This window comes from Cyanistes caeruleus, chromosome 20 (genome assembly GCF_971803275.1).
Source record: "Cyanistes caeruleus chromosome 20, bCyaCae1.hap1.1, whole genome shotgun sequence".
Lineage (NCBI taxonomy): Eukaryota > Metazoa > Chordata > Aves > Passeriformes > Paridae > Cyanistes > Cyanistes caeruleus.
Genome location: NC_141720.1, coordinates 8,979,979 through 9,002,524, shown reverse-complemented (window position 1 = coordinate 9,002,524; position 22,546 = coordinate 8,979,979). Strand labels below are relative to the sequence as shown.

The following is a 22,546-nucleotide window of genomic DNA, read 5'->3' as shown; positions in this document are numbered from 1 at the left end:
GACGGCATCTGGGGCATGCGACATGTTTAATGTGGTGCCGTGAAGTCCTTACTCACAAAATGTAACCTCTTACTGCTGTTGTTGCCCTTCTCCTGTTTGTGCTGTCAGTTCCTTGGGAGGGCAGCTGACCTGTGTGTGTGTAACTAACCCAGGGTGGGTTTGGGCGCTCTGCTCCACCCAACATGAGCCAAACTGCAGAAATCTTCCCTGCTCAAGTGTGTCACTCAGTCCCTGTTGTTGTCCCCTGCCTGAACCTGCAGTTCCCCATTGCAGCTGCTTTGCTTGGGCTGTTCCCACATAAACCCCTCTGTGCTGCCAAGGTGAGGACATGTCACTTTAGGTGGTCACTCATTTGGGCTCATGTTAATCATGAGTTCACATTATTTTTATTTATGGCTACTTAATTCTGATGGTGGCATCCAGCAGGCAGCAGTTGCAGCTTGTTTAGGGATACCAGCTCTGTGACAGAGTTCTGAGGCTGAGGAATCAGTCCAGCTTCCAGACTCACCAATACTGGTGCCAAGGAACTGCCCTCAAATGTCCCACTGCAAGTTCCCCTCTCCAAACCACAACCAAACTCAATCTGCTTTTCTCCTCATCTGCTTTTCTCCCTGTGTTTTACCATTCTTGACAGCTGTTAGTTCTCACCATTCATTTTCTCACACAAAGGGCTTGTTTTAATGAGCTAATATTGTTCCTAGAGATGTGGCCCTATACATAGCTAAAAATGAAAAGGATCTTTTGAGTAGTGAAGAGTAAATTTTACTTGTTTGAAAATGATAGGGATGTACTGAGTATTAAAGAATAAACTTTGTAGTGAGGCATGAAATGAGAAAGGTTGAAAGTGAGAAGAAAAGTTAATATGTGCTTCAAAGAAAGTAAGATAAAATGAGAGAATAGACATAATTAAAATATGTGAAGAGTGAATAAATTCAAGAGACAGGCAGGTAAGAGCCTGTGGGAAAGGACTGTGAGGGATTACAGAAGAGATAAGGGAAGAGGACTCTGACTCGTGAAATGCTCCAACTGTTGTGGGCATGGAAGATGAGGAGAAACTCTGCAGAGGGATCAGATGCTGGAGGTGAAGGAGGGCTTAGGCCCATTAGTGGACAAAAGGAGCCTCAGAAGCTTCTGCTTTGCTGCTTTGAAGGCTCATGGTGAGCACATGCTCAGCCATTTTCATGCCAACACTAAAGGAGCTGCAGAGCAGATTGCAGCAGGGAAGAGGTCAGAATAGCTGTCCTAACCACCAGTTTGCTGAGCCAGACTCCACACAGAAGGAGTGACTGGAGGCTCTGAGCCATCTGTGGCTGCCCATGTGCTTCTGGAGGGCAAGAGAGGTCCCAGCGGGCTGCTGAAAGACTTGCAGAGAGATCACTGCAGAGAACTCTGATACAGTGCACATTAATGGAGCAAACTGTAAGGCAGTTGAAGCACTGGCTACAAAAGAAATGTTTTAAATTGTTTTTAATGAGGGAGGCAAGGCCACCTTTGTTACTGCAATGCCCTGTAGCCTTCTCATTAGCTGAGGTGCATAAACAGATTCTTCACTTTTTCAGTCGATTGGGAGAGTCTTGAAATATTTCTTGGTGACTTTCAGAAACTTACAGAAGAGAAGTATCTGGTGGAGGAGCATGTAAATGAGGCAGCTATTGTTATCCATAACACAAAGGAGCCCAAGCTCACTTTGAAGGTGATACTCACATCCCCTCTCATCCGAGATGAAGCAGAGAAGAAGGAAGGAGGTACACAGAGCGTTTTACCTTGGTTTTAAGACTGTTCTAGCTAAATGTCGTGACTGTGCAGCACAGGGTTAATTGGGAAGTAGGTTTTTAATTGTACATCACATACTGACTAGAGTGGCTATTGCCACCATGAGTTACATTATTTGTGCCTTAAAAAGGCAGCAATCACTTAATTTTCATGCAAATATGTGTAGTTTCCCTTTGCAGGCAATATTCCTACAGTGTTAACTTTGACATACAATTAGATCTTAGTTCTCCTTTCTTTCAGACTTGTTATTTAATTCTTGAGCACCTGGCGCTGCACAGTCTTGTTTGCAAATTAAGTCAGTCAAGTGGGATTGGTTCACAGTTTCTTGAAAAACTAATTAAAATGTTTCTCTTTATGTAAAAGCCCTCTCCTGCAAAGCTCGCCAGTGTGTCGTCCTGGCCCTCAGTTTTTATTGATTGATGATGTATATGTTTCTGGCTTTAAGAATGTCCTAACTGGGATACAGTTGAAATTATGGTGCTGTGATACAGCACTTTTGCTTCTGGATTGAACGTTGTACCTCATGTCCTTAGAGCAAAATAGTTCTAGAAAACTGTCACTTAGTCCTTTCCGTTCCTTCTCCCTCACCGCCGTGTCCTACACAGCTCCGTGCCCGTGCTGCAGGAATGGTGCCTGTAGTACCAGTGAGGCTGGAAACAGACTGTGAGCAATAGAGAAGAGCAAATGTAGCCATACTTTGTTGTATTTTTAAAATCTTTTCAGTAATTTCTGCTTCTGCTTCCCAAACCTATCCCTAGAAACTTTGCCACTGGATGATGTCAGACCTTTGACCAACTGGCCACTCTCTGTCATGACAACTGAGGCAGCTGGGCCCGTGTGGGCTAGGGAACTCCCTGTCGCTCTCTTCCCATTTCTAGACTTGCCACAAGTCCTTTGCTTCCTCCCTCTCCCACATGGAATACCAACGGGATGAGAAATGTTGGTCAGTTTCTCCTTATTTTGTTGGAGGCGATGGCAGGAAGGATCCCTTTCCAAGTGACATGTAACACTTTGGCAGCAGTTGAATGCAGAAAAATCTTACAGAACAGATGAATGGCAAAGATCCCTTAATTACACTGGCTGTTTACTCTCAAATTAGCAACAATGCTGTTTCCAAGACCATTAAAAATAAACTGCATATTGCCTTAGTTGTTCAGCTTCCCACAAGATGCTGAGACCAAGCCCTGGAGCTGCTGCAGCTCATCCATGTTCATGAGAGAGCACAAAGTGCAGGACAAATTCTGATGGTGAAGGATTTGTGCGATTCCCACAAGGGGATACGATTTTACACAAAGGCTGCTGCCCGAGTATTTTCTTGTAAAAATTGATGCTGTTATGCCAGCAAAGTCCAGGATTTTCTGAATTCATCTCAGACTAAAGGAGGATTGGAATTTTTATGCTTTCTCATGCTTAAAACGTAGGTGGTCTATTTTTTTTTTTTCAGTATCTTAAAATATTTTCAAAGGTCTCTACTATATTTTTTAAATTTAAAATGGTTTTACCACCTCTCCTGAAGTGGTTATACACTGTCATTCTGTGCAGCTGCTGAGGACAGGGAATAGGGTCATGGATCTCATTTTAAAGTCCAGGTTCCTTGGCATTGATTCATCATAGAGACATTTATCATATTCCTTTTCAAGGTATATGGAGCATTATGCAGATGTCACTAAGTAAGTTGAAAAGGGAGAGATTTTTTTTGTAATCTTTCCAACCATTTAGATTGAAATCACTTAGATTCAGACCAAAAAAGTTCAATGTCTGGCATCAAGGGAGAATAACTGGAGAAACTGGTGAAAACACCTTGATCTCCAAAGCACTACCGTATTTTTTCACTACCACTGAACAATGTGTAAATACACTTCATATGCAGTTTTAAAAATCTTTTAGTTGGCTCCATGCATTCTTTTGACTGAAGGAGCTCAAAGTGTTGCTGAACTTGCCTTTCATCTTCCATGTAAGATAGGCCCAGGCTTTCCTGAGCCTTCGGAAAACTGACCAAGGTTTCTGTGGTGGGATTAGCACTAATCTGTCCTCTAACAACCCAGGTCAGGCCAACGGCCCTTGTTACCAGTGCTCCCATTGTTCTGTAGGAATGCTGTGTGTGCCTTCATGCCCTGATGTCAGAATGTATTGAAAAACATTCCTGGATTTCTCTTCAGTCCCCACCTCTTTGGAAAAGTGTTCATGTTTAAGATGTGTTTGTCCTATTTGTTTTTGCTGCTCTGTAGCAAAAATAAATAGTGGCCTAGTGTGTGTGTGCATTTTGGTGTTTCCCACAAACAGCTACCCATAAAGCTCTGCTTTCTCATGTTGAGAAGTCAAGCACCTAAATTTGCCTGCATTTTGCATCAGTTTAAATTTTAAACGTCTTAAGAAACTGAATTTTTAGTCACAGCACCAAATATAAATTGAGCTTTCCAGACCAGAACCTTGTATCCTGAAAACCAGTTGTTGTTACTGAGCATACAGTAACAACAAATGATGTAATTACAAACAAGCTGGTTCACCAAAGTGGGGCTGAAGTCCTGTTGCTCCTGGAGCAGGACATGGCCAGTGATGCTCCCACGGGGCCAAGTGCCTCTGAAGGGGCAGCAAACCCCAGACTGCCCTCCGCTCTCTGGAGAAGACAGGGCTCTTCGTATGGCCCAAATGAATGGAGTTGGCAGCTCCTGTGTGAAGAGAATGCTACAGCAGTGGGGAGAGAATTCCTGAGGGATTGGTTCTGCGTTGCATAGAGTGAGCTAATGTCAGGGCTTTAGAATTTACTCTTTACTAAACTCCTTGGATCACTGCTCTTGTTAAAACTACATGGAAAAAAGGAAAGCTTTGCGATTCTGTTTGAAAATTTTGATTTGGTCTCACTTTCCTGACTGGCAGAGCATGAAGAAACATGCCATTCTCCCGAGGGGGTCTGAAGGGAGCCCTCTGCAAGCCGCTCGCCCTCTTCACTGCCTGTTCTCTTCATCTTTCTGTTTAATAGAATCTTGCACCCGAAAGTTGGCAGACTGCAACATCAGGACACTGGGGCTGAACAAGCAACTGGGAAAATTCTCCAAAATATTTGTAAATTAGACCTTGGAAAATGGTCTTAATGCTGTAAGAAAAAATACGGTTCTAAATAGTTGAAATAAATCTTAAAAGGTTTTTGGTTCACCTGAATGACAGGTGACATGTATTCTGTTTGGCTTGTAGTTTAAAGGAAAAATTAATTTACTTTATTGATGGCTGCAACACTCTTTAGCAAAGCTTCATACAACACCGAGCCCCAGTTCATTGCAAAAAATTAATGATTTTGCAGTCAGTCACCTTTGCCATTTCTAACGTTTTAAAATAAGATTCTGATCATTCATTGACAGTACTTGTTTGATACAATACTTGAGCTTTAAGCAGATGTTTATATTGTCTGCAGTCAAGTTTTCTCAGAGAACTACCCAGATGGATGTTGAGTAATCCCAAATGTTGAGTGTCACAAATGGCACTCCTGAAAACAACAAAACTGCAAAGGAAATTTAGAAGCAAATCTTGTGTTCCAGAGTGACCTTCTGTGCTCAAAGAAAGCCAGAGCTTTGAGACTTTGCAGCTTTCATTTGGAAAACAGACAAAAGGAGTGATTAATCCCAATCCTGGAATGCTGGGAGAATATTGATGAGGGCAATAACAAACAATGCAAATATCTGCTATGAAGTTCACAGGGGTTAGAAAATAAGCTTATAGCACTTGAGTCAGCAGCTGTGAACTGCAACCATCACCTGTCAGACAAGATACTGGTCCTGTTCAGTTTTACACTGGTGGGGTTTTTTTGCTTTGGGCTCTTTTATTCATCATAACATAAAGTGCTTTTACCAGAGAAACTTTCCCAGGAATTGGTTTAGGAGAGGGAGCCCTAACATTAAAGATGCAATTGCTTATGCAGCCAGTCCCATTCAAAGGAACCCATGAAAATGTCCTTTGAGATGGCACTAACAAACTGATGGTACTTTTTCCTCCTAACTTGTCCTGGTATTTTAGATGTCTTGCTGGATTTTGCTCATCTAGCAGAGTCTTCAGTTTGAAATGGATTTAGAATTTTATTCAGCTCTGCAAAGGTCTCTGAAGACCTGGAGAATTAACCATTATGAATAATGAAAAGAGTGTATTTCCATATTGTTTATTTTTAAGTCAAGAGTAACTATGTATTCATAGAAAAAAGTCATAGTCAAGGTTTTAGTTAAGCCATGGATTAATTTTGTTATTCCAGATGTTCTCAACATTAGCTAAAACTAGTATCTTTGTAACGTGATTTCACAGAAATGTAGACTGTCATTTATGTAGAGTTTCCAGAGAATCTGGATGTCACAAACTCCTCTGGATTAAAATAAATACAGAAGAAAGGACTGATACAGAATTCCCTATAATGTAGAATTGGATGTGGCTGCTAAAAGCAATTTGTTACAAGTTTGTTGATAAGGAGAAGGGGGGGGAAGGCAAAAAAAAAAAAGTGTAAACCTGGACAGAAAATATCAGTGTCTTATCTCTCAAATCCATTTTTGAATTTCCCCTGTTGGTTTCAGTTGCTGTTGGGAAGCTTTCACACGAGGGCACTTCCTCTCAAATACATTAATGGCCTGGAAGTTACCAAACCCACTCTTTCATATGCTCTGGTCATATGAAAGACTAATCAACTAAAGTGTTGTACTAGCATTTCCTGTATATTTCTTTCATTGAATTATACTGGCTAGTACTGTTCATGCAATAATTCAAATATATTCAATGCTTTTCTTTGGAATTCTCAACAATTGCATGGATGTAATTTCACTTTCTACCTATTACATTTTTTTTTATTTCCCCCTGAGAATATCTTCCTATTGTCCAAAGCAGCTTTGAAATTCTGTGCCACCTTTGTGGAATAAAACTCACAAAGAAGAGGAAAAAAAGCCCAGTACATCCCAACAGAAAAAAAAAAAAAAAAAAAAGGGAAAGTGCTATAGAGCTATTTTCTGCCTTGAAATGTGTTCTACATTTTTAATAAGATCCCAGATTGTCTGTAGCAGTGGCCATCTTTATTATTACTATTATTTTACAAGGAGTGAATGCCTTTGCTTCTATTGCACATGTGCACATTTACTACCTTTAATGGCTTGTTTAAATTAAATAACACCGTGCACTTAAATTCTGGGAGTCTTATTATCTCATTGAGATGCTGCCGCTCTTTTTGTATTGTGACAGAAACCCCTTGGTCAAATTGTATCTGTCTCTTTTTATCCCATTTTTACCAGTAGATAATGTTGCGATGAAAGATCCTCCGGACTTATTGGACAGGCAGAAATGCCTGGAGGCCTTGGCGTCTCTGCGGCACGCCAAATGGTTTCAGGTTGGCTCTTTGTTCTTACCTTGTTGTTATTGTAGCCTTGCGAGGTTTAATTTGAGACAGTTTTAATTTTAATGCCTCTTTAATTTCTGACTAGTCCCTCCTAGAGCAAAGGTCTAGAATTCCAACCCAGTGCTGTACTGTGCAAGGGCAAACGTGACAGGGAGACAGTCAGCTGGTCCAGAGTTGTCATGAGGCTACAAAAGCAATCTTGACATTTCGCTGCCTTTTTATACTTCTCTCTAAATTCAAGTGTACTTCTATATAAGTGTTTTTATTTTGCATGAAGCTGATTAAGTATTAAGTAAAAATAATTTAAAACAAAGTCTATCCCAGGACTCTGTGCATTTAAAAAGAAAAGCAAAATTGAAGACCAGGCTTTTGCAGGTGTATTGGAATCATTTTGTTTGTTTTAGGCCAGGGCAAATGGACTAAAATCATGTGTAATTGTCCTTCGTATTCTACGGGATTTGTGCAACAGAGTCCCCACATGGGCACCGCTGAAAGGCTGGGTAAGTACAGAATGAGCTGAAGGCCACAAGGTCATGTCTCAGATGTCCTGAGAGTTGTAGCAGTGTATGGACTGGAGAAAGCAGAGTCTTGTATGAGACTCCTCCTTCCATCCCTGTTCGTTTGCTCTCCATTAACTGTTCCCTGTGTAGGGGAGAGAAGGCGAGTAGTCCTCAAGTCTGTGACACACTGATCCCATGGAAAGGGACACACTGATCCCATGGAAAGGGGCACACTAATCCCATGAAACAGGACATGCTGCTGCAGGCCTCACACATCCTGGAGGATAGGCAATAGACTCCCACTTGTTGCCTTCCATCCCTCTTGTTTCGTCTTCCAAAACTATCCTGTTCCTCAATGCCACTCCTGCCAGTGGCTGTTGCCCTTTCCTGGGGCAGGTTTGCTCTGTATGCCTGGAGAGGAACACTCTGTAGGGCAGCAGAGGTGGTGTTTTTCTTGTGTGGAACTGAAAACCCTCCGAGAGGAGAACATTCATGTGGCTTGACTTTAGAGACCTCTTCTTTTTGACTTTTTGGGCAGACAGTGCAGAGCAGCTGGTGTCCTCAAAGAGCAGGGGACAAAGACAAATGCCCTGCACGAGGACATGGCCTCCTCTGGGGCAGGTTTCTGTGCTTTAGACCTGTAGTGGATTACAAAGTGACCTGATGTGAATGTTCATCCCCTCTGCCCCCCATTTTTAACTGCAGTCACAGTCACCCTTGTGTCCATACTAATCGTAATTTAATGTCTTCTAGCCACTCGAGCTTATATGTGAAAAATCTATAGGTACTTGTAATAGACCTTTGGGCGCTGGGGAAGCACTGCGACGAGTGATGGAGTGTTTGGCATCTGGAATTCTGCTTCCCGGTAAGGGGCCAAATGAACTCCAGGGACACAAAGGGATGGGCAGCCCACCTTAACATTTAGCTGTAGGATTATATAAGAAATGCCTGCCATGATCTCTGAACCTGCTGTGGACTGAAATTAATGGTTTTTTCTTTAAAATGAAAAGAAAGGATTTTGTGAATGATACTGCCACTGCAGGAGAATTTAACAGGGAATGTTAGATTTGTTACGAATTAACCCATACCTCATCAAGGGGTTGCAGGTAAATAGACTTAATGATTATCTGGTTTCTACAGATTCCTTGAAATCTACAGATCTGTCCAAATTAGGTGTTTTCTTCCAGACCTACTGATTTCAGTTAATGTTATCACCCACACGCAGTGTTTACCCTGATAAGGTCTGTGGCCACTGCAAGGGTATAAAACCTTGGGTCAGTTTGTGCTGGAGGAGGGGTGCTGCCCACTGTGCAGCAGCCAGGCTCAGCTGCTCTGTGAGTCCCTGTTTCCACACTGCTGCTTGTTCCCCTCAGTAATCCCTGTTCCTCTCCCTGCCAGGGGGCCCGGGGCTGCACGACCCCTGTGAGCGCGAGCCCACGGACGCTTTGTCTTACATGACAGTTCAGCAAAAAGAAGCCATTACACACAGTGCTCAGGTAGGGAACTCTGTGTGTGCTGCAACAGTGAGGAATTCAGCTCATTAGCACCATTTATTCTCTGCCAGGATAGCTTGTTTTCATGGCAGTCCTGACAGTTCTTGTGCTGTGCTATCCTGGAAAGGTTAGGCCATAGTTCAGGAGTGCAGGAGTTAAATGTGTGTGGGATCTTATTCTTGCAGAGGCAGCGGGATGTCTGTGCACCCACCTCTGCTCCCAGCACAGAGCCCCTGGGTGGGCTCCCTGTCAGTGTGCCCTGCACTCTGTGTTACAGAAATTCATGCGTTTTATGTTTTTTTTAGACATTAGCATTTTCCACAGCTATTGCAGAGGCCAGCTGTAAAAGCTGTCTTGTCTGTCAAAACTACAGAAGTGTGTCTGAAGACTTACTAAGAAACTTGGGCAACTGAGGTGAAATCCTGCTGATTAATTCGTGTTCCTACTGTCCCTTTCAGCATGCGCTCAGATTATCAGCCTTTGGGCAGATCTATAAAGTTTTGGAAATGGATCCCCTCCCATCAAATAAGTCATTTCAGAAATATTCCTGGTCAGTAACTGACAAAGAAGGTAGGTATTACTTGTTCCAAAAGTCACTAACTGGGCAGTAAAGCTGGAGTTAATTTAGAATGGGTAAAGTTCTCAATTATGTGCTGTGAATGTGAAGTAGAAGCTATTCTTTTTTATATGTGGGTTGATTTGTAAAAAAATATTTCATTGTGAGAATGAAATCTGGAAGTTCTGTTCTTTAGAAAGAGACGAAAGGCAGAACAGCCATAATATAGCTGATGGTTATCTTTAAGCACAAACTCCTTTGGCATGTGAAGAGCTGAGGTACTGTTTGATTCTTGTCCTGGTGAGGAGAGACCGTAGACTTGTCAAAAAGCACATAATGAGTGTCCACAATAAGAATTACTCCAAAATTCTTTCTAGAAAACAATATGTAGCTAATAAAAAAAAAATCTATGTGTATTTTCTTGTAAAAACAATACTGTTGGAGATCTTACTTAGAGTAAATGTGGAAAACAGCACTGCAGATTTGCAGTCCTTATCCCACACCTGGTATTGGACACAGAGATCCTGCCTGGCCTGGTAGAGTGAGCAGTAAAGCAGTATTGGCTTTCCCATAGCAGTAAGAAAGCTGTGACTGATGGATGAGTTCTTTTCTTTATAAACAAGCAAGGAACAGTGTGGGACTAATCAGACTCCTGCTGTGGGATCGTGTTTTCCTAATGGCATATCCGTATTACAAGGAACTTTATACCCTAGGTACAGGCTCATCTGCTCTGAAGAGACCGTTTGAAGACAGTGTCGGGGATGATAAAGATCCAAATAAAAAGATGAAGCGTAATCTGAGGAAAAGTAAGTGCAGCACTTCTCCATTCTGTTTTCAAAGATCTATTGTACAGAGGGAGCTATTTTAAAAGCTTCTCTGTGTTGGTGTGGTAGAGCATGTGAAAAAGTCTTTGAAAAAAATTGTTGTCCATCACCCTGCATTCGGAATGTCAAACACATCTCTGTGCATCTGAATTTCCCCTGACATGCTTTACTAACTGAATGATTTGCATTTTTAAATGGGATTACCCATCAAGTTACACCAGACCTGAAGTTGCCCAAGCAGCTGAGGTATTTTATTGGTAACATCCCTATATTGTGGGATCTTTTAAAAGTATTGCAGTGACTTTGCTGAGTGAAGATTGCACTCTCTTCACTCTTCCCCTTCCTGAGTTAGGTGTCAAGATCTCCTACAAGGAAAATAAAATGTGTAATCTGCAAAACATTAATGTTGCACGTATGTGCAGACTAGAAGTCTCTTGGCATTGCTGGGATCCAGTCATTCTGGGGGCTATTTTCATTGTGCTACTTGGATACGAGTTCTGGATCTGGTTTCCCATTAGCTATAAAACTTGTTACTCCTTTTACAGCTAGCTGCAACAGAATGGTGTTAATATAAAGCCAGGTTATTATAGTTGTTACCCTGAATTAGAATGGCTTATTAAAGACTTTACAGCATTTATGGTTCTCCTCACCCTCTTGAGAGGCTGAGGGGTGGTTTTGCTCCTTGATATAGACAGAAGGCACTGAAATGCAAACTGTTTCATTTTTCTGTTCATCTTGTTTTGTTCATTTTCCTTTCCCCTCCTTCCCCCACCCCTTCTACTATCTTGTACTAGTACTAGATAGTAAAGCAATAGATCTCATGAATGCTCTGATGAGGCTGAACCAAATCAGGCCAGGGCTTCAGTATAAGCTGCTGTCACAGTCTGGTCCAGTCCATGCCCCAGTCTTCACAATGTCTGTAGATGTTGATGGTACGACTTATGAAGCATCAGGACCTTCTAAGAAAACAGCCAAGCTCCATGTGGCAGTGAAGGTAAGGCAGTCTGAAGTAATCTGCTAACCCCAGATCTTGAGATGGAGTATGAAATGTGCTTAGAACTAGTAATATGCAAGCTCAAAATTTTAAAAAAAAAATCATTAAGCTGAGCTGCTCGCTGTATGCTCTAAGGACAGCTGGGCATGGTTCAAAGAGCATCACTGGTTTTGTGCTAATTGGGGGGGAAGGATTTCCCAGGGCTCTACAGGTCAGCTCAAGTTGCAGTGGTGGTCAAATTCTGGATGGGGGAGGGTTTAGTTATGTTCTGTTCTACTCCTTCCTCCTGTTGGTTTGGAAATGGCATGTTGGTGGCTGCTTCTTTCTCCCCCTCCTTCTCTGTGTCCATTCCTGGCTTGTGAGCTCCTGGAAATAGAGTTCTGTCTTCAGTGCCTGAAGAGTACCTCTGTGTACCGAATAAACCATGTCAGTGGTTTATCCAGTCAGTTTCCAGTAGGACACTGGTATCATTCAGACACTGGTCAGGCTGCTGTTGCTTCCTGTAGGTGCTCTACATGACAGCAGAACAGACTGGGATGCCCAATGTGAGCATCCACCAGATGTGGTGCTTGGGGACATGGCCTAGTAGTGGGCATGGCAGTGCTGGGGTAATGGATGGTTGGACTCAATGATCTTAAAGGTCTTTCCCAACCTAAACAAGTCTGTGAAAGAACATCTGTTAATATTACTGTTCTTCTGATAGGAACAGGCCCATCTGTCATTCTCTGCCTCATTTTGTTTTGAACAAGAATTTCCTTTTTAGAATCTTCATCTGGCAACTTTCTGCTTTCCTTTGATTTCAGTTTTGAAAATCCCATTGTCCTATGTACTTTCAAGTTCAAAGTGTCCAGAAGCATCAGAGGGCATGTGTTATTCCTCCAGGAAAAGTAGCTCTCTGCATGTGTGTCCTTCCAGACCTTCTGCCTCATTCTTTTATTTTGCCTTCCTCCCTGCAGTTTAAAAAACAACAAAAAAAAAGCCCAAAAAACCCACTTGCCCTGAAAACTGTGACTGCTCTGCCCTTGAACCTCTCTGCGTCAGCCAGATCTGTGCTGGTGCTGGCCCAGCTCTGTTTTCTCTAAATTTACACATCAAAACATCTGCAATTGAAGCCAAGAGGAAATGGGTGGTGTGGTTGAGACTTGGTTTTTTTCCTTTCTCTCCTTCCCTTCTCAGCAGACACAGACCCTGCCCTCCCAGTCTTACAAGAGGGAATAATGTGAGATTTCACTTTCTAATCTGACCTTTTTAAAATGCAGAAGCCCAGAAAATGCAGCCAGATATACCCTAACTGCATGGGAGCTGAGCTGGGGGTTACCCAGGCAGTTCTCAGCTCAGGGTTTGAACAGTCATTTTTGCAGACTTTGTTCTTGGCTCTAAATATTCAGCAGAGCTTCAGGTTCCTTTCAGTTTCCTTTGCCCTATGTGTGGTAGCTGTGTGCAGCTGGATCAGGAAGCTGACTAAGGGAGAGACTGGCCTTGCTCATGGAGGATGTTTTTGAAGGAACTGAGCTCCAGAAGTACCATCTTGTACAAGGCTTTAATTCTCACAAGACTGTTTGTCATGTTTGCCCCACAGTCCATCTCTTGATCTGTCCAAAGACACAGAGAGGGGGGGAAATCATGCATGAAACTATGCCCTTATAAGGCCATTAAACAGTCTTTAATTTCTTACTTTACAAGGAATTCTTGAGATGATGAATGATGCTCATGAGTATCTTTGAGACTAAAATTCTGCTTTGTTGATTCCACTTTTGTAAACCTGAAATTATTTTCCCTATTGATATTGTATTCCCTACTGATAACTGAAATTGATATCTCCATTTCAAACAAGAGAAAACTAATATTCTAAGCAATCTGCCTTTTTTACATGTATGGTGGATTGATTGTTGTGTTGCTTTGTATTTGTTCCTGTTCTGCTGCCTCTGTCACAGTTCATTTCATGGTGCTTTGTTGTAGGTTTTACAAGCGATGGGGTATCCAACAGGTTTTGATGCAGATGTGGAGTGTGTAAGTTCTGATGAAAAATCAGATACTGAAGGTAAAAATGAAACAATATCTTCAATCGCAAGCAATAATAATACTGGAAATTCCACAGCTGACACCTCCGCTACCCTAGAGGTGAGGATTGCGTTGAAAGTACAAAAGACGAACTGTGGGGTTTGGGGTTTCATTTTTCATTGTTTTGGGGTTTTTTTCTGTTCTACTTGTCAGAATGGTAAAACATAAATGTCTTCAATTTCAATGGGAGACAATTTCTAGACAGTGTGTAATCATGGATAACTCAAACAACATACATGTTTAGTCCACTGAGAAATTTCCGGGGAAGTGGAAGTGGAGTATATTTAATGGAACTTCCCTATTTTTATCCATAGTTGAGAGAATTCTATTGCAGACTGATCTGGTGTGCTGAGGTCTCAGCTTTACCTTGTTTTCCAGACAGTTACAGACATTTCTACTTAAACACATGACTCAGGGCATGAGATTTCTTCATAGTGCCAGGACATAAAGAGATGGAACAGCAGAGATGTGTGCAGGGCTGGGAAGGCCAGTCTCTCCTTTCCATGTGAAAGCCTTAGATTTCAAGGAACTTGACACCATGGCCCCACCTTCAGCTTCTGATTCTCTTCAGGCTGCAATTCCAAGTGCAGCTGGTGTCAGGTTTAGTTTGTGCAGGCGTCAGACCAGCTCATGAGGACAGCCCTCACCAACAGAAATAAATGGGTGTGACTTCTGTGACAACATTGTTTGTCCTCCTGCCCTTCCTTAGAGGTTTGCCCTTGCTGTCAACCAGCATCACAGGTTGTGCTGCAGCCACGGCAGTGTGTGCAGAGTTTTGGCTGCCTTTTGAAGAGAGAAAGGCTGTGAAGTAACACCCTGCATGTCTCTCTAGGTAAGAACTCAGGGTCCCATACTCACAGCAAGTGGCAAAAACCCCGTGATGGAGCTCAATGAAAAGAGAAGAGGTCTGAAGTACGAGCTCATCTCTGAGACAGGGGGAAGCCACGACAAGCGTTTTGTGATGGAGGTGAGTGGAGCAGAGGTGCAGCTGGTGAGGGGTTATTAATGATGCAGCAGAGTCACTTGCTGCTGCAGTTCCCAATTTTCTATTTTGCCTTTTCCAATGTGCATCTGTGATGGTGATTTCTCAGGTTATGTACCTCATTGCTGTTACGATGTGTCAGCTGGGAAAGGGAATAGCCTTTCCACTTTAGAAAAATACAGTGAGAATTAACCCTGGATTCTGACAGCCCCAAACTTCATGGCAAGAAAGACTCCAGGGCATGCACTAAATCCAGTATCCAACAGATATGCTGGTCCTCTTTGAGTTGTGCTGGTAGTTTCCAGATTCCCAGTATCTGTGATACACTGGTTCCCAGGAACACCTTGGTATCCTTTAGCAGCTTCAAATCTAGAATCAATAGAAATTTGTCACATAAAACACTTAAGGATGTTTTTCTTACTGAAATTCTTTATGGGTGGCACATCAGCTGAGTGGGTGCAGCATTGTGTTCCTGTGGATCAATACTAGGCATAAACTGACATAATGTCTTAATTTTCAGGTAGAAGTAGATGGGCAGAAGTTCAGAGGTGCAGGCCCAAACAAGAAAGTAGCAAAAGCAAGTGCTGCATTAGCAGCACTTGAAAAACTGTTTTCTGGGCCTAATGCAGCAAATAACAAGAAAAAGAAGATTCTTCCTCAGGTAAGAACTGTCACTTGCTTTTTGGACCATTATCCCAGCACTGGGTTGGTTTTTGATACGGAAGGCAGCATTCTAGTAAAGTGAGGTTAACACGGCTGGTGGTGGTGTTTTGGGGTGAAATCCTGGCCCTGCTGCAGTTATGTGGGTTCAGGAGGGTACCAGTGCTGTAGGCTGAGGAGGTGGGAAATACAGCAAGGAGGAGCAGCAGAGAGAGGCCCAGAAGCCAGTGTTCAATCATGCCCAAATCCGAGGTAAGTAAGGCGCAGTTTGAGGGAAGGGACTGCCAGAGCTGAGCATGGGGAACGTGCTGGGCTCTGCAGGCAGTGACAGGGCCAGGGACCTGCTGTGTCCCTGTCACTCACATCCTTTGGCACAGCTCTCTCCAGTCTGTGCTCAGCCAGCCTGGCACATCAGGCATGTTTACAGAGCCCTCTCAAAGGGGGTGATTTAATGCAGGTGGCCTTGTATTCCAGCAACACTTTCACTCTCTGAACTGCTATTTTTTGTCACTCTGGGCAGACTAAAGGGGTTGTCAATACAGCTGTTTCTGCAGCAGTCCAGGCTGTTCGAGGCAGAGGACGAGGTGCTTTAACACGAGGGGCATTTGTTGGGGCAGCTGCTGCTACTGGATACATAACACCAGGTAAGGCACCAGACTCGTAGCTGGTAGTTTAGTACTTGTCTGCTGGGGTGTTCTTTTTCATGTGTGTTATTCACCTGTGCAAGTGATTTCTTTAACCATCTGAGATGGAGCTGAAGGCTTCATGGGAGTTTAAATAAATCAAAGAGCTGGAAAGCTGGCAGAGTGTATCCTCTACGAGTGTGCAGCTCAAAGCTCTGTGTGCACAGAGCACACAGTTACGGGCATAATGGCTTTCCTGGCTTTATTATTTTATGATTTGTCTTCATAGTTCACTGCCATGGCACAATTCCCAAAACTCTCTTCTTACCTAAGAACCTTCTGGATCATGTGCTGGTTAGCATTAGGAGTGCCTTTTCCAAGAATCCTTTGTGAACATGAAGTCAGCAGGCTCAACACTCCCTGAGCTCCCAAAAACCCTCTACATGAATTCCACCTGGAAGCATCTATTAGTAGCTTCTGTGGTGGCCAGAAATAAAAGACTTGCTTTTCATACTCTGGGTGATGGGAAGTCATGCATTGTTCTGATTAGCAGAAACAGCTTCTGAAGTCCAAGGGCTTCTGGTTCCCATTGCACATGTTCATAAAATGGTCACTTTCTCCATCCTCAAATCACTTTTCAAAGTGCATTTTCTTTGTGACTCTACAGCATGTCTGAGATTTGTGGGTGACATATGAAAGGAATCCAGACATTGTTTTCACTTGTTATAAGAACCACAGATTTGTAAGAAGAAGATGATGCTGAAGATGCCTTAGTCAAAGGAAGTCCAGTCATAGCTTCCAAAAAGTAACACTTCTAGTCCTCATGCTTAGGTTTTCAGATTACAGCATGAGCTCTAATTACACCCTCCAGCAGCTCACATGTGCTAATAGCACAGGCCTGTTGTTTGGGAACCTTCCTGCCTGGCACTGTTGGCAGCATGTCATCTTCATTGCTCCTGTATGGTCATGTAATTTTAAATATTAAAACCCAGTAATTCATTTTTAATGGCTGTTAACATTGTTTTTGGAATTGTCTGCCTGCCTGAGGAGTCATTTAAGAGACACTTTAATCTGCCAGGGGCATGCTTCTTGCCAGTGTGGAATTATTCCAGAAATAAGTTTAATTTCCCAGTTGCTGTAGTTAAGCTTTTATTGGCCTTGGCCTTCACAGATTATTTCTCTCCATCCCCTATTCTTCTCAGAAATCTCTTACTTTTTGGAGTGACACCAGCAGTCTCACCAGAAAAAAATAACCTGTAAAGCCTTCATGAACTACTGACATGTAGAAACCAATGCTGGTGTTACCTGTGTTGCTTTTTCTCTCAACTGCTTCAGAGTCAAACTCTGCTCTCTGGGGAATAATGATCTGTTTGTGTGGAGGTGTTCACATGTCTTCTGTGGAACTCTGAAGTGGCAGAGAAAGCAGAATTCACAGGAGCTTTATTGAGGGGGATGTGACATCTGCCACAGGCATCCAGCATTCTCTTTTTAAAGGAAATTTGGGAAAATTACTGTTCTTTGCATAGACTGCATTTGTGTTTTAAGAAGAAAATAAGCAAATATGGGATGTCTGTGTCATGCCAACTCCATACTCTGACAGTGCAGACTTGAGGGATTCAGTGGAAAAGAAAATGCTGAGGAAATAAAATAGGGAATTTTAACTCTTTGATGCTGAAGCTTGAGGAAGTCCCTGGCTGCTTGTTCTTCAGGCCACTGCATAGGAACATTTCAGTGTTTTCAGCAATATTTGTATGTACTGGTTAGTGTGAGTTTGGTTTTGCTGTGCTCCCGCTTCAGGCACATGGTCCCTGCCCATGTACAGGTGTGCAAACACTGCCAGGCAGTGCAGAGAATGACCCCCCTCCATCCTCTGTTTCCCTGCAGGCTATGGAGCACCATATGGATACAGCACAGCAGCACCAGCCTACGGTACGTACAGCCCTGTCATTAACACATTAGAAATTGTGCAGAAACTGTTGTGGCAGTCCAAATGTGGCAGTCCAAGGAGAAATTCAAAGATATTTAAGCTCTTAAACCATGACAAGAACACCACTTTTATGCCATAACCTTGTGGTTCTTTTTTGGTTGGAGTAGCTTTTTGCCTCTGCTTTGCCTGGTCTGTGGAAGGACTGCTTGTTCTAATTGCCTGTTCCCTTCATACTGGAACCCAGTCAAAGTAGTTCCCTTACTTTTTACAGCCAGTCTGTGCTCCATTCAAAGACTACCGAAGGGCCTATTTCAGCATCTCTGACCCAGATGGCATTACAGTAATGTTGGTGAAATGTTTGTCCCCAAGTGTATGTGACTTGTGGACAAAGCTCCCTTAATGCTGTCAACTCTTTGAAATCCATGGGAAAATACCCCCCACCCCTGCAGGCTAAAACACCACTGCTTGGGACACCAGGATGGGTTTTGGGTAGTTGGTACTGGTAGCAATCAGTCTGTGAGGCAGCCAGGACACGGTCATTTGCCACAATGCTTTTCACTATGAAACATGTTCTATTAGGCTGGCAAAGCACTGGTTTCATGGAGATTGTAAAATGAGCTGATAACCATGAGAGCTGTGATGGAAGGGTTTTTCTTAACTCGGCTTCTCCCTCCCCACTGGCTTGTTTTATGCTGGACTAACAATGCATTCCTCTAACCGGCCCTTTTGGTTACTTTGAATGAGGTTTATGTGGCAATGGGAGCAGAGCAGTTTGGAGTCAGTGATATGTCCTGGCACACACAACGTGAGCCCACCAGGACCAGTCCCACCAGCCTCTCCTGTGGCAACTACTGGTCATGTGCTGCTCAAATGACTGGCATGTTTCAAGGCCTGGGGTTTTTCAGATGGGAAATTTCTGCTTTTTAGCATTTGTAATAGGTCATTCCTCCCTTATCTGTCTAACTTGGGCAATACTAACTCCCATCATATCATGGTAAGTTAAAAATATTTTGAAATGTCAATTACAAGACTTTCCTACAAGTATGAGCTTTAACAGGGCAAAAATGCTGCTGCTTTATGGAAAATGTTAGCTTTGCCTGACTGGGACCAGCTGGTCCAGTTCTGTACTGAGAGGGAGAATGGGCCCACGGGCTCAGTGTGGAATTCTACCCCCAGAACTGGAGCGAACCTCTGTAGTTTTACACCTGCTGACTGGCCCTGTGCTCTGACAGGAGGGCAGCTGGCAGCAGGGCTGTCCCATGGAGTGTTGTCCTTTGTGGTGCATCACACAAGGAACAGCAACGTGTTTTCCCAGAGAAAAATGAAAGGAAATTTAGTTTGGGATATTGATTTTTTTTTAAAAAAAAACTTCTTGGTTCTTTTCAAGCAACAGCCCAAGAGTATAACTAGGATTAGTGGTAACTGCATGTCTGTGTTTTTACAAGCAGTGACACACTGTGACATGAGGAATCCTTTCCCTGCTGAAGGCAGGCATACAACTTGTTACCAAGTTTCCTTGCAGCTTTTCTTGCTTTTTTCATTCATTCCTTCTGTTTTGTGGGATTTTTTGTAATTATGCCTATTTTGGGAGCTGGATTTTAAGCACTTCGCTGTATATATGTGACATATCACTGACTTCAAAGCATTGTGGAATTGGATGCCCCCATTTCTCACATAAAGAGTTTCTGTTCTTAATGTCTTATGATTGTGATGCAAAGTTCTGGGATAATGCTTTTTGGCTGTAAGGAAAACATGTCTCTTTGCCTTTGTAAGCTGTTGCATGTTGGGAAACTTCACTTTGATCATCTGGTGCTCTGGAATACCTGCTGTTGCTGCTTTGTGATTTCTAAATGGATATATAGGTTAAATACTAGAATTTAAATAGGCAAGATTAAAAAACCAAACAAACATTTAATTGTGCAGAAGTTTGTGAGGCCACAAGAACTCTAAAATAATAATGAAATCAGGCAGATGTCAATCTTTCCAGATTTACTACTTCAGCATAGGAGAGGAAGTGCAGAATAAGGAAGCAGATGCAGAATTTACTGTAGGTGCTTGATTTTTGGCTGACCTACCTGGATGCTGATCAAAACTGCTGAACAGTTTCCCTGTGAGTTGTATTTTATGCACAGCAGTGCCTGTCTAAAATATCTGTAATTGCAACTGGTCTGTGAAATTACCTCAACGTAGAACAAGCTAGTAGAGATTAATTACCATAAAGATTATGAAATAGAGCTTTAAGTCCAAATACACACTCTGCTTTTGAGAATATCACTTCCTTTAATTTTATCAAACACCAGGACAAAAATAAAGCAGACTTTAAGCTATAACCATCTGTCTGAAATAGTGCAAAGTGGTGAAGCGTTACTGTTTATGGGACTCTGCACCCTGACATCACATTGACTGACTGATCTGGAAAAGGTTAATGAGAACACTACTGTAAGCTCTTATCTGACTTTCTTGGATTGCTGAACTTATTTGGAGTCCTCTCCCTTTCTTCTCTCTGTAGGTTTACCCAAGAGAATGGTTCTGTTACCAGTTATGAAATTCCCAACTTACCCCGTTCCCCACTACTCATTCTTTTAGCAAATGGCAGAAGCTAATTCCCATTGATTGAACAACACAGTACAGTACAGAATGTTAGAAGAAAAAAAGCCTTTTTATCCTGTTTTCTTTGAACACATACTTGAGCAAAGTCATTTGTAAAGAAACATCTTTTTCCTACTTTTTGATTTTAACAAAATGCAAATTTAGTTCTCTAAAACTTGAAAAAAATGTTCTGTGAAATGTTACCTCATTTTCAAATAACTTATACCAGCCTTCTGTTATAGGGAAGAACTAGAAGCTTAAATCTTACGTTTTAAATGAAGTATCCGATTATGTAAAATTAAATTTGTGAAGGATGTATAGAATATAAAACACTGATCACAAATAAACTGTTTTGTTGTAACACAAGAGTACTGCCTGTTTCCTAATGCAGTCACACAGACTCAGTTAATGACCTGTATTTGCTGTAGGGTTATTAAATGCAGGGCATAGTTGTTTAAAAAACAAAAATAAAAATTAAAAAAAACCAAAATCAAACAAAACTACACGATAGAAACTTTACAGTTAACATTTAACTTTGTAAATATTATGGTGTGTAATAAACTTAGTAAAATATGGGTTAAAATATTGTTTTATCTTATTTTTTATAGTTAAGCATCAGTACCTGAGTTTCCTTATAGATCAGCATACTGTAACTGTGATTTTAGACACAGTCTTAATTATCCAAGAAGACTTTTCACTCATACACAAAATGCTGAAAAACAAATGAAACAAAAGGAATTAGTCTGTCTCTGTATAAGGCTGCATTCTGTGAAACAAGTATTAAACAAGTATTAAAGGAAGTTCCCACAGAAGGATGCAATTCCAAGGATACACCTTACACCTGTATTGCCCAGAGAAAGGACAATAATAATGTTACAATCAGGTTCTTTAGAGCTCAAAAGCTACATGTTTTCCTTTCTTTTCTGTTTTTACAAAAAAAAAAAAAAAAAAAAGAGAAAAAAAGAAACAAATTCCACTTGTTCTTGTGGCCTTCTTCACTTTTAAGATTGTCTGCCCACCCTTGATTTTCCATCCACCATTTCTACAGAAAGCATTTTATTTGTCAATTGTATGTTAAACCAAAGGTTCTCCTTTTCCCCCTTACATTTATAAGAATCTAAAGCAGCAACAAGGTCCCCATGAAAACTTGCTATTTAATTGTCCCAGTTCTTGTTGAGTGCTGCTGTGAAAAGTGACACACTTCAGCCATAGGCCAGTACTTTTTTAAGAGATGGTGCTCAAACCCAGAGTCCTCTTTTTTCTGAGGAGTGTGTGCACCTGTCTGAAATTCCAGGATAGGCCCCAGCTCCACAACTGGAATCTCCATGGATTGTGGACTGCTGTGGGTTCTAACAAGGGATTCCAGTAGTCTTTATTAAGGTATCACCCCACAAATAAGCAGCATTGTTGGTTGCACTCTCTCCTCAGCCCTCGCCCATTGCTTTTCCATAGGCTGGCTTTAGTTCCTGCTCTTCCGAAGATTTGCCTTTATCCCCTGTTCTCTTACCAGACGCTGCTGCTGAGGCAAGGAGAGCTGTATCAGTGTTGAGGGTGTTGTAGGAGTGGTGCTTAAAGCAACAGAAAGTTCCTCCCCCCCACAGCCCCCTTAGAGGGAGAGAAGTATTAGAAAAGCTGAATAAGGGGTGGCTTATAGAACAAGCTGCTTTCCCTGGAATTAACTGCAGCTGTTATTCTTAAGCTAAATGTTTGTGCTTAGGAATGTGTTTACATTTCCATGGTTCTCCTTCTGCCGTAGCTCTCGCTTCCGTTTGGTGTCGGTGGTACTTTAATAAAACGTAGGTGATGGTGTCACCCAAGGAACACAGAGCAGGGGCTGGGGATGGAGCCAAATTGAGAGGTGCTCAGAAATCTGATCTGTTTTGCTGGCCTATGGATGAAAGGAAGCCATCACGGAGCAGAAAAAGCATGGCTGATCAGAGCCCATTTTTGTTAATCAAATATTCATTAAAGGAATCTTTCCTCTGCATACATTTTTTTGCCCCCCCTCTTTTGGAGTTCCCCTGATTGGCAACTGTTTGTAGTTTCTTTTTTTTTTTTTTTGAATCCCCAGTTTTGAAAAATTCCAAATAAAATACTCTGTGAACCAATTCTATACAATGAACATTTGTAAGCCAAAAACTTGTTCTTATTTCAAAGACAAGAAGGGCGCTATGCTCTTTTCCAACATGATGGCAGTCATTTCAG

At 42.1% G+C, this 22,546-nt stretch overlaps 1 protein-coding gene and 1 long non-coding RNA gene across 22 annotated transcripts in view; one reads left to right on the top strand and one right to left on the bottom strand.

Moving 5' to 3' along the window:
• The window catches only part of LOC111937108 (uncharacterized), a 63,740-nt gene that overhangs the window by 25,298 nt on the left and 15,896 nt on the right, over window positions 1-22,546 (bottom strand). For 9 of the 10 annotated variants that reach the window (XR_015278240.1, XR_015278243.1, XR_015278239.1 and 6 more), the window contains exon 2: window positions 20,964-21,053. This is a non-coding gene — a long non-coding RNA (uncharacterized LOC111937108). Of the gene's footprint in view, window positions 1-7,142; window positions 8,271-20,963; window positions 21,054-22,546 lie in introns of all 10 variants that reach the window. The other variant, XR_015278244.1, reaches the window with a different exon arrangement.
• STRBP (spermatid perinuclear RNA binding protein) overlaps window positions 1-22,546 on the top strand; it is a 36,842-nt gene that overhangs the window by 3,593 nt on the left and 10,703 nt on the right. For 3 of the 12 annotated variants that reach the window (XR_002868424.2, XM_023938376.2, XM_023938370.2), the window contains exons 4-16: window positions 1,601-1,745; window positions 7,029-7,123; window positions 7,537-7,632; window positions 8,386-8,497; window positions 9,031-9,128; window positions 9,584-9,695; window positions 10,395-10,487; window positions 11,300-11,499; window positions 13,459-13,620; window positions 14,393-14,527; window positions 15,063-15,203; window positions 15,723-15,846; window positions 17,710-17,754. Coding sequence is in view for 10 of the 12 variants with exons in the window: in XM_023938376.2 (XP_023794144.1) it covers window positions 1,601-1,745; window positions 7,029-7,123; window positions 7,537-7,632; window positions 8,386-8,497; window positions 9,031-9,128; window positions 9,584-9,695; window positions 10,395-10,487; window positions 11,300-11,499; window positions 13,459-13,620; window positions 14,393-14,527; window positions 15,063-15,203; window positions 15,723-15,846; window positions 17,710-17,754 (1,558 nt within the window). In the remaining 2 variants the exon portion in view is untranslated. Of the gene's footprint in view, window positions 1-1,600; window positions 1,746-7,028; window positions 7,124-7,536; window positions 7,633-8,385; window positions 8,498-9,030; window positions 9,129-9,583; window positions 9,696-10,394; window positions 10,488-11,299; window positions 11,500-13,458; window positions 13,621-14,392; window positions 14,528-15,062; window positions 15,204-15,722; window positions 15,847-17,709; window positions 18,006-19,723; window positions 20,703-22,546 lie in introns of those variants that run through there. The other 9 variants (XR_015278233.1, XM_023938371.2, XM_023938373.2 and 6 more) reach the window with 8 other exon arrangements.